The sequence below is a fragment of the Palaemon carinicauda genome, chromosome 1, assembly GCF_036898095.1.
Source record: "Palaemon carinicauda isolate YSFRI2023 chromosome 1, ASM3689809v2, whole genome shotgun sequence".
Taxonomy (NCBI): Eukaryota; Metazoa; Arthropoda; class Malacostraca; order Decapoda; family Palaemonidae; genus Palaemon; species Palaemon carinicauda.
Window position 1 is genome coordinate 255,896,993 of NC_090725.1, and position 16,432 is coordinate 255,913,424.

At 34.2% G+C, this 16,432-nt stretch overlaps 1 protein-coding gene across 4 annotated transcripts in view; it reads left to right on the top strand.

The window, feature by feature from the left end:
* LOC137655277 (CD109 antigen-like) overlaps nt 1-16,432 on the top strand; it is a 1,052,697-nt gene that overhangs the window by 988,902 nt on the left and 47,363 nt on the right. For all 4 annotated transcript variants that reach the window (XM_068389166.1, XM_068389176.1, XM_068389172.1 and 1 more), the window contains 2 exons: nt 320-439; nt 1,524-1,701. In XM_068389166.1, the coding sequence (XP_068245267.1) occupies nt 320-439; nt 1,524-1,701 (298 nt within the window). The remainder of the gene's footprint in view (nt 1-319; nt 440-1,523; nt 1,702-16,432) is intronic.

The following is a 16,432-nucleotide window of genomic DNA, read 5'->3' on the forward strand; positions in this document are numbered from 1 at the left end:
TATACATTGTATATATACTTATATATATATATATATATATATATATATATATATACATATATATCCGTATGTATCTCCTCATTTACTAGGATTCTTCTTGGCTATTGATGAGGATTTTAATTACATCTTAATATACCTTATAATCTTAGTAAGATAACAATTGAAAGGATCTATTTAAAGGAAATAAGATAGAACATTTGGAAGGTTGATAGCGTGAAAACAGATTGTAAAGAAGCATGTCTATATAAAAAGAAAATAATGATAATAATAATAATAATAATAATAATAATAATAATAATAATAATATTTAATTTTTCAGAACGAGTCAGACGAGTTCGGTGTGGGTTACTTCTCTGGCCCTAAGGGCTTTGAACGAAGTGTCTGTTAATTGGTCCCATTTCTTATACGTGGATCCTCAAGTCACGGACAAGGCCCTGAAGTAAGTATCGGAAATAAAGAGTTAAATATATTTTTTCTTCGACTTCTAAATGAAATTTTGATTTGGTAAACATGGATATTTTTAAGTTTACATTGTTAGCATTATTGCAAAATTTTATACTTTTCTATTCATTGAGCGTATCGGTAAAATATTCGTAAAATATATCAAAGTGAAGAAATACTTGATACGATTACATTCTTATTTATGCTCATTTTCATTTGTTCATCATATAACAGATAACTATGAAGATACAATTTTCTATACTGATTGCTAAGATGGTTACATTCTTGTATAAATATGTCTAAGGCTAATACATCTGATATGTGTTTGTACACAGAAAACCAAATCATAGTTTGGTATACAGATTAAAAAGACGGACATTTTTTACAAATAACTAAGACAACTACATTTTGGACAGATAGGCTAACTGGAAATGATACTTTTTTTTTTACAGATATCGATGAAAATTACATTTATGTATACTGTACAGATAACTAATTGCATATGGATACTTAGGACAGATACATGGTTGTGTACGCAGATAACTGAAGACTAGTACTCTATTATACACATAATAAAGATGCCTCAACTTTAGCATACTTATATCTAGTACTTAGTCATTTTTGTAGACAGAAAACTGATATGCACGTATTTTCAACATAGCTCAGAAGATTGCATACTCGTGCGCCAAGTGGAGCCATTTTCATACGGATAATTACGATGAATTAAAAGGGTGCATTTTGTTATAAATAACTTGAGACAAATTTCATGCACAGATAAAGTTTGATATGCATTTTTGTTTCTGGATAACCAAACTATAAAATAAAATAAAAATCGTGTATATGTACACATATAAGTGCTATCAGAGAAAAAACGGAGCTATTTTTCTTTTATTTTCTTTCTGTAAAATATGCACTTTTTATACAGACAAATAAGACGTATATATATTATATATATATATATATACATATATATATATATATATATATATATATATATATATATATATATATATATATATATATATATATACAGATAACCAGGACGGTAGGTTTTTTCTATAAGTTTGCATCCTTTTCAACAGGTTCCTTCTGGCGCAACAGTCCTCCCACGGAGCGTGGTGGGAGCCAAATGGTGAAGTGGGTGACCGCAAACTTATTCCATCGCCCTACTCCCTGACAGGAGAGACCACCCGCGCCCTGAATCTCTCCACTACCGCCCACACAATGCTTAACCTTCTTGCCTTGCAAGGGCTCCCGTCGGTTAGTTTGCATTGGAAGTGTATTATTATTATTATTACTGTATTATTATTATTGACGCTTAAAGAAAACAGAAATAATTTCATGGTATACTCTTACAAATTCATGATTTAAAGAAAACGGAAATAATTCCACGGTATACTCTTACAAATTCACATTAGACTTTGATTGCTTAACCAAAGCTTATCTTATATAGTTTTCCCAATTTGGTCTTTAGCACCTGACTCTTATTTTAGATATTAGACAAAAAAATGAGTTCTATCAATTTCCATAACCTAGATTATAAAATTGATCTCGGGACATTTTATTCAAACATGTATAGTATTGAAAATATCATTTCGTGTAATTTACACGGGTTCCGCTAGGTATTATTATTATTATTATTATTATTATTATTATTATTATTATTATTCAATTGTTTTCTTTTTCAAATTATAATCTAAGATTCAAAGTTCATCGTTTAAGTTGAACAGTGAAGGTTAGATTTCAAAGAGCTGATGAGTATTTAATGATAGGACTATCCCCCGCCCCCTTCTCTCTCTCTCTCTCTCTCTCTCTCTCTCTCTCTCTCTCTCTCTCTCTCTCTCTCTCTCTCTCTCTCTCTCTCTCTCCTCAGATCATCACTGGTAATTATGAGGGTGAGTGAAGTGGAGCAGGTTAATATATTTCCGGAATCATCAAATACAGAGACTGGAAAGAATGAATCATTTGAAAGAGATCAGTTTTTTTGTAGTCAGAATGATCACATTTTAACCTGTGTATGAGAACCGTGGAATAAAATTGAAGACACAAAAGCTTTATATAATTACAGTTTGATGTATTTTTTATATAACTAAAAGCTGTTTGAAATATTCAGATTTCATAAATGTTATTAGATTAAACTGGCATAGTACTGTATGTTCTGTGTATGTTTTTAAGGCTATTCAAGAATTAAGTTGCCCATCTAACTATCAACCCTGACTTAACCGGAAATAAGATAACAGAGAAGATTTATAGAACATAAAATATGATGGCAGAGAAATAACTTTCTTTGGCGCGAAAAACAGTAAGTTGGAGGGATTCTGCTATGGTAATTGAAAGAGAAAACAGCTTGCATATGGAAGACAAGATGAAGAGTATTAGTACCTCAAACAAGTATCCAAAAGCCGTAAGAAATTATGGATACTTCGTTATGTGTGATACAATACGTTGAACAAGCAAATTTGTCATGTATTCTAAAAAAAAGTGTCTGAACGGACTACATTCTAAACACGGTTCATTTTAGAAGTCAACAGTAATTTTAGTTTTCAACCCCGCAATGGTAACTAAATAAATGCACGTAAAATGTACAAATGTAACATTTAATACTGTATGTAGATGACATTATGAAAGGACTATAAACTATGCAACGGTTGACATTCCGAATTAGCGTAAGGCTTTTTTCGTTGAGAAATTGTAATCGTAATATCTCTCTCTCTCTCTCTCTCTCTCTCTCTCTCTCTCTCTCTCTCTCTCTCTCTCTCTCTCTCCTCTCTCTCTCTCTCTCTCTCCATTATTCGATGAAAGTGTTCGTTTACTATTTGGGAATGAAACGCGTTCTTTTTAATTTAGCGGAGTGTGTCTTTTTACGACTGCGTGAAATTGTTTCGCGGAGCAAAGAATGAACACACAAAAAACTTGTTCAAAGTATTTTTTTTTTCTTTTAGAGTTTTATTTATATAACTGCCTTCCCTTGTCTCCCAATAGGCTCAGTCTCACTTAATTTCCATTCACCCTTTTTTCTCTCACATGTTTTCAATAGATGATTGGAATATCCTATCCGGTCTGAGTTCATGTAAGATGAAAGGCGCCACATTTAGATGTCTATTTTGAGAACGAATGCATTTAGGCTGTCATTTTTAGTTTTCTGTTTTAAATGCCGATTTCTAGCGATTGCTAAGCTTTGGTATCTGTTCCTACTGTAGAGTCAAATAGGTTGTGAATTTTAGTAGTCTACTTTGACTACTGTCATCAAAGATTTTTTTTTTCTTACAGATTGTTGCGTGTAGTTATCTATTTTTTTGCTGATTCATATACTTAACCACACATAAAGACTAATTAGGACAGTTAATTCTTATAGTTAGCCAAATTTAGTTTGCCTGCTGGTTCGTAATAGAGGCAACCGTTAGTTATCTATTTTAATGTTTGAATTATTTATCGTTTTGTCTTTACTTGTCTATTCGGTTGCTTATTTTTATGTTTCGAATTTTAGTTGCCTTTTCACATAGACTTACACGATCGTTTTTCTTTATGACTTGTGATTCTTAAAAGAGACAACTTAAAATCATTTCATAAAAGAGGCCCAATTTAGCTATCTCTTTTGATTGACAGCTCCTAGTCATAGGTAGACAACTTTAGATGTTTACTTTAACCTCTGATTTATATATGTTACCACATTCTTTGACATGGGATTAATATAAGTTTCCACATTAAGTTACCTCTTTTGATGATTGATTCCTATTTATTATATTTAGTTGTCTATTTAGATTGTATCTGGAGTTTTTAGGTTTAAAGGTTAATAATAAGTAGCAGGAGGAGCCCACAGTCAGTTCCTTCAGTCGGAATACACCCATGCCATAAAGGCAGAAGTCAAGCCCACTCTCCACTCAAGTTAGACCCGGATGAGTAAGGCAATGTCTGCTAGTATCTTAGCAGGTACTTCTCCCCACTCCCCAAACGTCCCCTTCTAAGATTACAGGAACATGAAGATCGTGGCTCAATATTATTGGTTCATTAAGGTAGCCAAGGGTAGTTGCCTATTTTGCCTTTTTTTCTTACAGGTTTCAATGTTCATTTGCATATTCACTTGAGGTGCAGAATTTGGTTGTCTATTTTGACCGCTGCTTCAAATAGGTGTAATATAATGGTGGTCAAGTTTGATATTGTATCTAATCTGCTAATCTGTTTAAGTCCAGATAACTAATTTCCTAGAATATAGCCGTAGCAGTATACCCAATATTTTTAGTTCACTGTCTTCCACATTTTTATATAGGGATTCTTTTACTTGTGGCTAAGAGCAGGCATAGTTTCCTTTTACCGGATTGTTTTTAAATATTTTCCTTCTTGACTACTAATTATTTGCTTATTTCTAGTAATCCCCTCTATATTTAGATGTTTACCAACATTTGTACTTTCTTTGCTGGGTTTCTTCCATGCCGTTCTGTTTGAACTTTTTCTATAAGAAAGAGTGAACAACACCGGAAAAGTAAGATCAATGTGTAGTTATTTTCCAGAGAGACATTGAAATACCTTTATTTAAGTTTGTGTACATAGTAAACCGGTTACTTTTCCTGGCTTTCTATTCATTTGATATAAAGAAAAGTTTTCTCGTAACAACCAACATTTTTTCTCTTCGCTTATTGGACAAAACGACATCTTTTTGTGTCCTCCCCCTCTCCATTGTGTTGTCTCTCTCTCTCTCTCTCTCTCTCTCCTCTCTCTCTCTCATCTCTCTCTCTCTCTCTCTCTCTCTCTCTCTCTCTCTCTCTCTCTCTCTCTCTCTCTCCAGAGACTTAGCATCTTCATTGAGACCCTCTGAATATTTTGCAACGGGCTGCTCCTTTACATTTAGGCTTAATGTCATGGTACTCCAGCCTGCAAAATTGCTCTTATTCCCAAGACGATCGTAAAGATCCTTCCAAATGGATCTGTACAGGGGTGGATACATGTTCTCTCTTCGTCCCCACGGAGTGGAACACTGAAATTGCTTTCCTTTCTGTTACTGGATAAATTAGGTGATTAGTGTTCAAGGCAAAAAATTACTTTGAAAATGTGTTATTAATTTTTCCTCGTCCTACTCGAGTCCTCAATTTTCCATGCTGAGTAGTTAAGGTCACCTTGACTTCAATCACTTAACACCACGTAATATTGATATGCAGATATTTTCTTATATTGTTAGCTCTGTAGATGGGAACGTATATGTAAAATGAAAAATTGTGTTAATAATATTAAATACCCTTGAATATATATTAAAAATGTCAACTATTCAATTTCTTTGTACTGTATATTTTCGTTATCAAGTACGCGCGGATAAATGTATGCATCATGACTAGTAAAAACAATAACTTACACTTCTTACCGGTCAAAAAAGTTATACCTCCTATGTACTTCGTCACATTTTTCTAGTTGATTTTTAATAAAAGAAAATAGTTAAACTTGGTATTATCCACTTGTATTATAACATTTCATACAGGTGAATGTTCTGCGTTATTTATATACTTTTTATACCATTGTTAAATATTCTTATTCGCATGCCTTTCTTCATCCTTTTATTCATTGTCTACCTGTCTAACTCATGGTGTCTACTTAGAGGTTTGAATGTTCATGAATTCAGAGGTAGAGTGTCTCGTGGAAATGTTTTGTCCTTTATTTTTCCCGTCCTTGTTGATGAGTACATCGGATTAGGTCTGTGTGCGTTGTAGTAAATTCATTAGAAATCACAATTCATGTACGTTATTGATGCAGATATGACTGAAAAATTACGTAACATTAGCTTAATGATAATAATAAGAAATATGAATACTACTATTACTACTCATATCACCGTAATTGTTTAAGTCTTAAGAATTAAGACATACTTAATCATCCTCACCTCGAGAGATTACTTCTAATCTACAAGGTGAAATTATAATTATAACTCAGCCTCAAAATGAGTAATTCAACAGCCTTGAGGAGTTAGAAACAGCAAAGTGAATCAAGTCTCGAAATTCAGAAGACAGCGAGAGTTAATACAAATGAATAGATTGATTAGGTCACTTAAGTCTCAGAGATATATCAGGCGTACCAGCAATGAACGTAAGCGTTTGTTTCCCTTAGATTTGTTGTATCCTTAATATATTACATCTCGCCTTTGCTCCTTGTTAATGCTTAAAGGGAAAGGGTATTACATATAGAGAGAGGAGGAGGAGAGAGAGAGAAGAGAGAGAGAGAGAGAGAGAGAGAGAGAGAGAGAGAGAGAGAGAGAGAGAGAGAGAGGACTTGAATTTGGTTTTATGTAACTCAAGGTTCTAACCTTTCCCAGAGCACAAAAGTAATTGATATCGTATAAGAGAAAAATTGTGAGTGAGTGGGAAAGAAATCGAACAAGTACTGTCTGTTTTTCAAACCCTTTCCAAACTATCAATTCGACTAATTTAGAATTAAATTTATTTTTCGTATTTGATTGATATATTTAGGCCAAAAAATTAAAACTGTCAATTATTTTTCGTTGATATTGCAAGTAAAGAATATTCGCAAAATCTCGGAGTACGAAATGAATACCCATTTAGTGTGGAGGTTTCACAGAATGAAAATTTGTAAGAGAAAAGTAAAGGAATTTTGATAGAGGGAAGGAAAATGAAAGCGAGGAATGATGATTCGTGAGGTAAAATAGCTAAAAGATAAAATTCCTTATTGGATGACGAGGATGGGGAATGCCATCATTAGGAAACCTTTATGCCGCTGGAAAAGAAAAGAAAAAGATTTGCGAATGCATTTTAGCGAGAGAGAGAGAGAGAGAGAGAGAGAGAGAGAGAGAGAGAGAGAGAGAGAGAGAGAGAGAGAGAGAGAGAATTTATCTTACAGATTTATGGTCTTGAAAATGGAAATTTGGTCCTTTTTCGGGGATGTCATCTAGGGATAGCGGTGTCTTTTATCCTCAATTCACATTAGCAGGAGGTTCTTCCCTGATATATGGAGAAAGCAACAAGAATTAATACTTTTAATAGAAAGGAATGGGTGCATGACTTGGCTTCAGAGACAAATCATAGCTCTATTGAAAATTAACGAAATTCTTTATACTTATTACATCTAATATGACCAATTCATGCCTTCCACAGATATAATCCGAAAAAAAATTCATTAGAAAAGACTTTTATTTGATATTACTTTTATAACGTTACTAATTGTCGATGTATTTCATTCTTCATAACGTCTGAGTTCGAATATTTCTTCTCAATTTACAGGTGATTTATAATACAATCTCCCTTTAGATACTATTCCGCCGCGTGTAGAGGCCATTAAGAAGCGACCCTATGGTTGTCTTGGGAATAGGAGAAATTGAGCAGCCTGAAAGTATTATGACATAAGGCCCAACTGTTAATGCAGAGTAGGATTGCAAAATATGCTCTAACTTCAAATTTGAACTCAGGGGACCTGGAGACAAGGAATTGGAAGATAATGGGGAAAGATTCCGCAACAGAAAACTATTTTTTTTTCTCTCTAGATGCTGTTGAGGAGGGGGAGGGAATAGAGATCAGAGATGTCTCAAATGAAGACAATTTTAAAAGAATAATTCCTGGGTTTTTCCACGGAATGATGAGGAAAGACTACGCAGTATTAGGGCTGTGATAAAGGTTTGTTTCTGCAAAATGTGCATTCTAGCACTAAAATCTAAAGACATTTAAAATTATTCTCTATGAAAATCGTTAGAAATCATGTGGGTACTTGCAAGACGTATCCGGGTAAACTGGTCTATCAATTTTCCCATATTCAATCATATTACTTATTTGTACGTGGGAAGATATAAAAAAATGCCAACGCCAGAACTAGCCAGCGTATCTAACAACACAGATCTCACTACGATAAGTGAGGGAATTTAAACTCATAAAAGATATCCAAAACACCTTCATCTAAACGCTGCCACAAGACATGAGGTATCTTTTACCAACGAGAACACACACAAACACAAACACACACACAAACAAGCTCAAGCGAGCAAAGGCCATTTTTAAAAGTATCACACAATTGTACATAATATATATGTTAAATATAATAAGAAATTTGAAACGTATATCATTGTTACACACCCTCAAGGAATGATCTGACATAAAAGCATGTTCTCGTACCAAGAAGGCGTCCCACGCAATTTAATCTTTCATAGACTTATATCTAGGTTTTTACTCCATCTCCAGTCTGGCCGGAATGTTATCTTTCTTAATATGATTTATTCTATAAGTGCTCATACAAATTAGGTATCAGGGATAATGCGGTGTTTATCAACGTATTATCTTTTGTCTAGTTAATGAAGCTGATAAGGGTTTTGTATAGTAAAGAATATAATCATAATGCCAAATTAAATACTGATATTTTCATTTCTTAACTTGACTTTATTTTAGATGCAACTAATGTTCTAAATATTGATGTGGATGTCCACACAGAGCATTTTTTATACGAAATTTAGGATAATGTAGATGTATTGACACTGAGGCCAGAACACAGCTGAAATTCTTGTATTTACTGGACGTGAAAATTTTGATTTTTATAACTGAATTGGTTTTATCACTATTTAAACGTATCAATCTAATTTTCGATGTTCATCTATTATGATATAGTATGTTTTCAAGTTTGTAGAACGAACGAAAAAGGCTCTCAAAGTCATTGAATGTTTCCATAAGTGAAAAGATATTGTTAATGTAAATATAAGAAAATTAATATAAAACATATATGAAGGATACACAAGTATGAATGAACATAATAAATTTAATTCCTTCATATTTATTGGACTCCCACTCCTTGTTATGCAACACTCTTGCTTTAATATAAGAAGGCACATAAATGGATTTAACGCATCGATGGTTAGCGTAAGTGCTATTGCAATATTACTCGTAACTTGATTTAAAGCAAAATTTAATTTCTTCGGATCAAAAAATATGTTAAGTTTCTTGATTCATGAGAGGGGTAAAGAGTCATGTAAGGAGATCGTATTATTATTATTATTATTATTATTATTATTATTATTATTATTAATTATTATTTGTCATCATCACCGGGTTAATATTGTTGTTATTATCGTTCTTTTTATCACTAATATATCCATACTATCATTATCATTATTATTTTAGTCATCATTGTGATTATCCCAAATATTTGTCAAAATTAACTTTTTTTTTTTTATTATTATAACAAGAGTAGTAAGGATAACGATGGCAAAAATTATTAATGTCGTATTTGTTTAATAAAACTATTACTTTGAATATTGTCATCATCAGCATCATAATCATCACCATTATTATTATATGGAATATCCGTGATTTTTATTATTATTTTAATCATTTTTGGAGACTACCTTTAACACAGTTCAAATGAAAGGCTTTGCCGAAAGAAACCAGGCAAGACAGAAAAAACTCAATATAAGACATTAAAAACTCCTCTGGTTTAACATTTAAGGAACTTCATATTTTCCAGGAGTGTTCATTTTAGTCTTCTCAGGGAAGAGCTGGAATTTTTTTTCTCTTTTTTGTAAAATTACAGTTAAAGATTAAAGTTTTGACGAGCTTCAAAGAATTTAGCTCTCTCTCTCTCTCTCTCTCTCTCTCTCTCTCTCTCTCTCTCTCTCTCTCTCTCTCTCTCTCTCTCTCTTTGAAATGAGAATTTGTGCGTCTCATAAAAAGCGGAAAATTATTTCAATTTGAATGGGACATCGATTCAGAATATTAAATCTAACAATTTCATTGTTATCGTTATAAATATTTTTATATATTAATGTTAGTATTTTTTTAACGAATTCACCTGTTAATTTTCACAAATTACAATTCAGTGAATAATATTTTTCCATTAAGTTTGTCATTAAACTGAACATATTACCTCCCAGTTTTGTAAATTCAACCCTATCATTGAAACGATAATCAATCGTAATCGGCATCTTAATTATCTTTCCATTGCATTGGAATTTAATACTAATTGCAATACGGACTCGTTTGCTGTAGGAAATTGTAATACTTTGTATTTTTGTTATAAAAGTCATTACTTTGATATTTGATGGGGGGCTATTCCTGCTTCACGTTCCGAGTGATTGCGTTGGTGATAGACAGTAGTAGTAGTAGTACTAATAGTAGTAGTAGTAGTAATAGTAGTATTTGTAGTAGTAGTAGTAGTAGTAGTAGTAAAGAGATAGAGTATCCACAGAAATATTCGGCCATTCTTTTTGGATGATGGCTTGTTATTTTTCTTTTCCCTGTTTTTCTTTTAAAAAGACTGAATCATCGACGACACGTATCCGGAAGCAAATAGAGTCAAAGTGAATGAGAAAATTAATTGAGCGCTGAAAGAAAAGGTTTTGGGGGGAATTCCATTGAAGAATGTCGAAGAAAACCTTGGAAGATAGTTTACACGAAAATAGTCGTTGAGAGAGAGAGAGAGAGAGAGAGAGAGAGAGAGAGAGAGAGAGAGAGAGAGAGAGAGAGAGAGAGAGAGAGGTGATATATGATTTTCTGTACTAGGAGGAAGGAGCGAGAGAGAAAATTGTGTGTGTGCGCGCGCGCGCGCGTTTGGAGGCCAAGGAACTAGATTGTTCACTTTGCTGAGAGAATGTCGGAGGAAGAGTACGTAGTCCATTTGGTTTAGAAAGAGAGTAAACTAAAAGAGGAAGATATGCTGGTCATTTTCTTGACCCAGGGAGAGAGCGGAGAGTAATGTTGGCCATTTTATTGCGCTGGAAAGAACAAGGAAACTTTTGATGTTTGTGTAGTTTCAAGAGGGTATGGAATATTTCTTTTATATTTTAGGAAAAATGGAATTCTTGTCTTATTGCATTTAATGGGAGAGCCAAAGAAAATTCTTGTGGTTATAGATTGTTTTATGAGAGATAAAGAGAGACTTTTCCATGAGATCCTTTTGGTAATGTATTCAAGCATGTATGTGAACAGCTTAGTGTTGCTGGCAGGGTTATAGTGATTTGCTTTATCATCACTGACATTTTGCATATAGTAGAACTCTGGATTAAGATGGTTTATTTGATAATACAAGTATGAAATTTTGTATGAATTTACTCGTTACGTCACTTTTTGCTAGACATCAAAAAATACAATATGACCATTTTTTTTCCCAAGATGGTCGCCAGCACACCAAAATGACGGCCTTGAACCATAAAATCCCCGGCCTGTTCATGTATTTCCATCTTTTACCACTATAAAAGACTACCAACGAAGGGAAGGTAAAGAGGATAAGCTCTTTCTATATATATATATATATATATATATATATATATATATATATATATATATATATATATATATATATATACTTTTATAAAGGGTTATAAACTACATAGCCAATCATGCAATCAAGTCAACACTATCGTTCTTCGGATGGTGGGATTATGCAGACAACAATGGGGCAAACGAAAAGTTTTAGTATCACAAACCAGTTGGTTTGGGCAGATAAAGCACAATACCAGATTAAAGAGGGGAAATAATTTTATTCGAAGTATGGAGGTAGACACGAGTGAGTGTCTGTCGCTCACTACCAAGGTACACTGGTGACGGACAAATCTGTGAAACTGAGGATTGGGTTCAGTATCAGCTAAACGGCAAGTTTAGTATCCCAAATGGTATCTAATCAGTCCCAAAGATATTAGATAGCCACACATCAGACCTGATAGGATGTGCCAGTGCTGAATAACCAAGCCCTAGATGACAGAAGTTTTAACGTTTTTCAAATGGTGTATAAAACGAACGGAATTAAAATGATATTGGATGAACAATCGGCTTAGGTGGAGGGCAACACCTCAAGCCTAACTGGGAGCAAATGTGGTAAAAGGATAAACCCTCGGCTCACTCTACTTGAGTGTAAAATATCTTATCATGGATACCAAACCAAAAGTTACAAGGTGCCTGGCATAAATGCTGCCTTTATCAAGAGGATTAAAGTGATGAAACACTAATATCACCTCTTTGATTATTTCAGAGGAAACAGGACTGCTGGATATGAGTTGCTTAGGAACATTTTGAGTAGCTGCATGAAATAGGTAATGTTGTGGAGGTTTTGATGTACATTGGGTTCATCCATTAGTGGACAGCTAGAGAGTGAATGTGGGGAAAGGGACTAATATCCTTTCCTGGAGCCACCCCTGATCGGGGAAATTGCTTCAACTTGAAAAAAAAAAATGTATAGTTATTCTTTTTCATGGTTCCGGACCATGCGTGCAAATGCTTTTTGTTTTTATTTTTATTTATATTTCATTTATTTCTTTACAACCAATGATAGTATAAAGTAATTCCAGGGTATCGCCTAGACCTATTGGGACCCCATCAAATCATCACGGCAATAAATTGGTTTTCTGTAAGCGCTCATTGATGCGTAGAAATTTCCAAATCGATGTCCAATTTGGCCAGTCGGAAAAGTACTTTAAACTAATTAGATTTATTATGGCACGCTGAATTCACCTTTGAAATAAAAGAATTTGTTTTCATTTTGTACCCCGCTTCGTCATTTCCTGACGTTATGAATGCATATAACTTGATTGATGTACTGATACGTTTTTAAGTGCCTGGAGTAAGTAATGGACATACTGCGCTCTTTGTATTTTTATATGATGTTTCTTAACACATTTCCATATTTGGTAATGCTTTTGTAACTTCATTAATTACCCGAACACGTGAACATACAGAACACATACCTGAACAATAGAATACAACTACATTTACTGGAATACTTGTGCATGTATCTAGTCTCTCAATGTTTGTTTCCTCAGAAATATCGGGATGATTCACATAATTACTGACGACCTTTCAATACAGAGGTAGGCTGTCATGGCTATTAACAGTCATGTCATATTGAACAGTTAACTTTTTATCATTTACGTAATTTTCTGTTCTCTGTCGAATGTACATTATGGTAGGTCATGAATATTTCAGTAAAACTGAGTTCAAACGCATTTCTAAAAGCTCATAAAAATGTGTTAGCCTTAATTTGACCAATAGAAATATTACATTTGTTATAAAATGCACATATGCTTGTAATTTTAGTCACCATTAATTAAAATATAATTGTTATTATACAGATTAAAAACATGCTTACACTTTTAAATATATATATAAACAATGAAGCATTTCAATTAATGTTGGTTTTACTAAATAGCATTTTCTATGATGGAAAGGTTATTAATATCGAGATAATTGCTGATTGATTTATCAGATGATATCCTCGTATTGTTTTGCAAACAATTGCTGATATGTACTCTTGTGCCCCTAAATTAAATGCAACGAGTCATTATTATTTACAACTATAAAAGTTTTACTTATCTACTTATCCATTCACATGTTTTTCCTATTAAAGTGAGTTGAAGCTGCAGTCTTTTTTCGTTTGTGTAAGCAAAGATTATATTATTTAATTAACGTAATCAGTGGGACGAGCAACCCAACGGCTTCATATAACCGAGATCTTCCCCACCCCTACCCCCTCCCCCCAAAAAAAACTGCGATAAGGAATTGCCTGCTACATATCAATATTATCCCGGAAAATGCATTTTATTACTTTGATCTATACGGGAAGGCAAATCAATACTACCATGTGAAAAATTACATTTTATTACTATTATCCGTATGGGAAGACAAAGAAAAATGGCTGACTTAGGGTATACAGTATATTGAGGCCCCACTTGAAACCAACAATAGAATGACTAAAGTGAAAGAAATAATGTAAACAGCAGCTCCTGTGTAGGACCCACCAACCAAATAACGACCTTCGAAGGAGCGAGTTGCTGCAACATGGCAACGAGTGTTTGATTGTGTTCCCCAAAAGTTGGTCTGATTAGCTTTGGAGTTCAAGCCATTACCAATCATCCCGGAGTGGGTCACGTGGAAGATTGTCTCTCCCAATCATCGTCGTCGAATCAGTCTTTTCCCTTTATCCCTACTACCCATGTTCCTTTCCCTCAGTGCCTCTCCCCAATCTATATTTTTCCCTCATGTCTGGAAGATATTACTCGTTCGTCCTTAGCCCTCACCCCCACCCCCACACCCACAAGATGATCACACTAGAGTAGGCTTGACTTCAGCTGCCAGGCACCTCTCTCTCTCTCTCTCTCTCTCTCTCTCTCTCTCTCTCTCTCTCTCTCTCTCTCTCCTCTCTCTCTCTCTCTCTCTCTCTCTCTCTCTTCATAAGGTCTTTCCACAATCCTATCGCCAAATCCCTTATGATGCAATCAAAAGGGAGGTTCTTTTGATGGCCTTTGTTGTCCGAAATCTGTCGATGGAAATGAAATGAGACTTGGGGATGCTTGGAAGAAAAGAAGAGAAGAGATAAAAGGGGGGTGGTAATGATGTTGATTGGAAATTGGATAAAAGATTGCGATGGGGAACAGAAAAAGAAATTGAATATGGAGAAAAGTTATATATCGAGGCGTGGTTTAGAATTAAATTTTGTAAATATCATACTAAAGATTGATTGATTTTTCTTATTAAAAAACCAGCAACGTTACATTGATATGCTTATCAGTTATTTTCTTTATTTTCTTTAAATTTATAAGCAGTTTATATTTATGCATATCCTCTACGTTATAGGATTGGCTCTATGAAGAAAAGCAATGTTCGCAAGCTTGGTTAAGCTTCAACTGGATATATTGTGGATGGCTCTTTAGTGTAGAAAACTTCCACAATATAATCTGCTTTATATGCTTACACATAAGTCTCTCAGCACCAACAGAATCTTCCCTCTCAAACTGTGCCAGTCAATTTTGTCCTACATGCTTTCTTGCTTCAGGCTTATTAAGGTTCTTCCTCTCCAAAAACTTTTCGACAACGCATCATCTTCCATTCCTCCCACATGAACATGCCACCATAATCGCACACCATTCCATCTTTATACCTTCACTAGCTTTGATACCGTATCTTCGTATTTCTCACTTCTTCGGCTTCTTACTTCATGTATCGTGAACAAATAGACTAGCCATTTCAACATTATATTCTCCATTGACATTACTTTTCATGTAAGAAAATCAGCTCTGCAGCCAATTCGTACATTTTCTTCCATTTACTCTCTCTTCTTGTCCAAACCTGTTGCAGCTTTGCCTGCTCTGTCAATGACTGAACTGGAAGAGGAATCACAACAAATAATTGTTTTGTTGAAACAGGGCAAATGCCAAATACACTTTTTGGGCGTGTATGAAACTATTCATACAAAATTGACTATACTATGTAGTATATTGTATCTAGATGTCATAATTAGTGAACAAACTAAGATACCCTTCTTATAATCCATTTACATCTTGATTTATTTTTTATTTACTTTAGGACCAACACCACCAAATATACGCAGATATAACGAGCTTTTGTACTCACTCCTTACAAGGCCTTGCAACCCCCATGCTTCCTTTCTTCAGCTTTCATAGTCCAAAATGAAAAATAAATTCTCCTCATCTCCTCCTACGCCTATTGACGCAAATGGCCTTGGTTAGATTTCGCCAGTCGTCTCTATCTTAAGCTTTTAAATCAATATTTCTCCACTCACCATCTCCTACTTCGCGCTTCATAGTCCCCAGTTATGTAGGCCTGGGTCTTCCAACTCTCTAGTGCCTTGTGGAGCCCAGTTGAAAGTTTGGTGAAGTAATCTCTCTTGGTGAGTGCGAAGAGCATGACCAAACCATCTCCATCTACACCTTAACATGATCTCATCCACATATGGCACTCTGGTAATCTTTCTTATAGTTTCATTTCTAATCCTGTCCTGCCATTTAACTCCCAATATTCTTCTGGGGTCTTTGTTCTCAAATGTGCAAAATCTGTTGGATATTGTTTCATTGTCATACCACGACTTATGTCTATACAGTTATACCAATCTCACTAAACTGATATATGGTCTGATTTTTATATGTAATTTCAGGCGATTTGATTTCCAAATTTTATTTAACCTAGCCATAGTCTGATTTTCTATTTCAACCTCTCATTAAACTCACATTTTAAAGATCCTGTATTAGAGATCATAGATTCTAAATATTTAAATGATTCCACCTCACTAATCC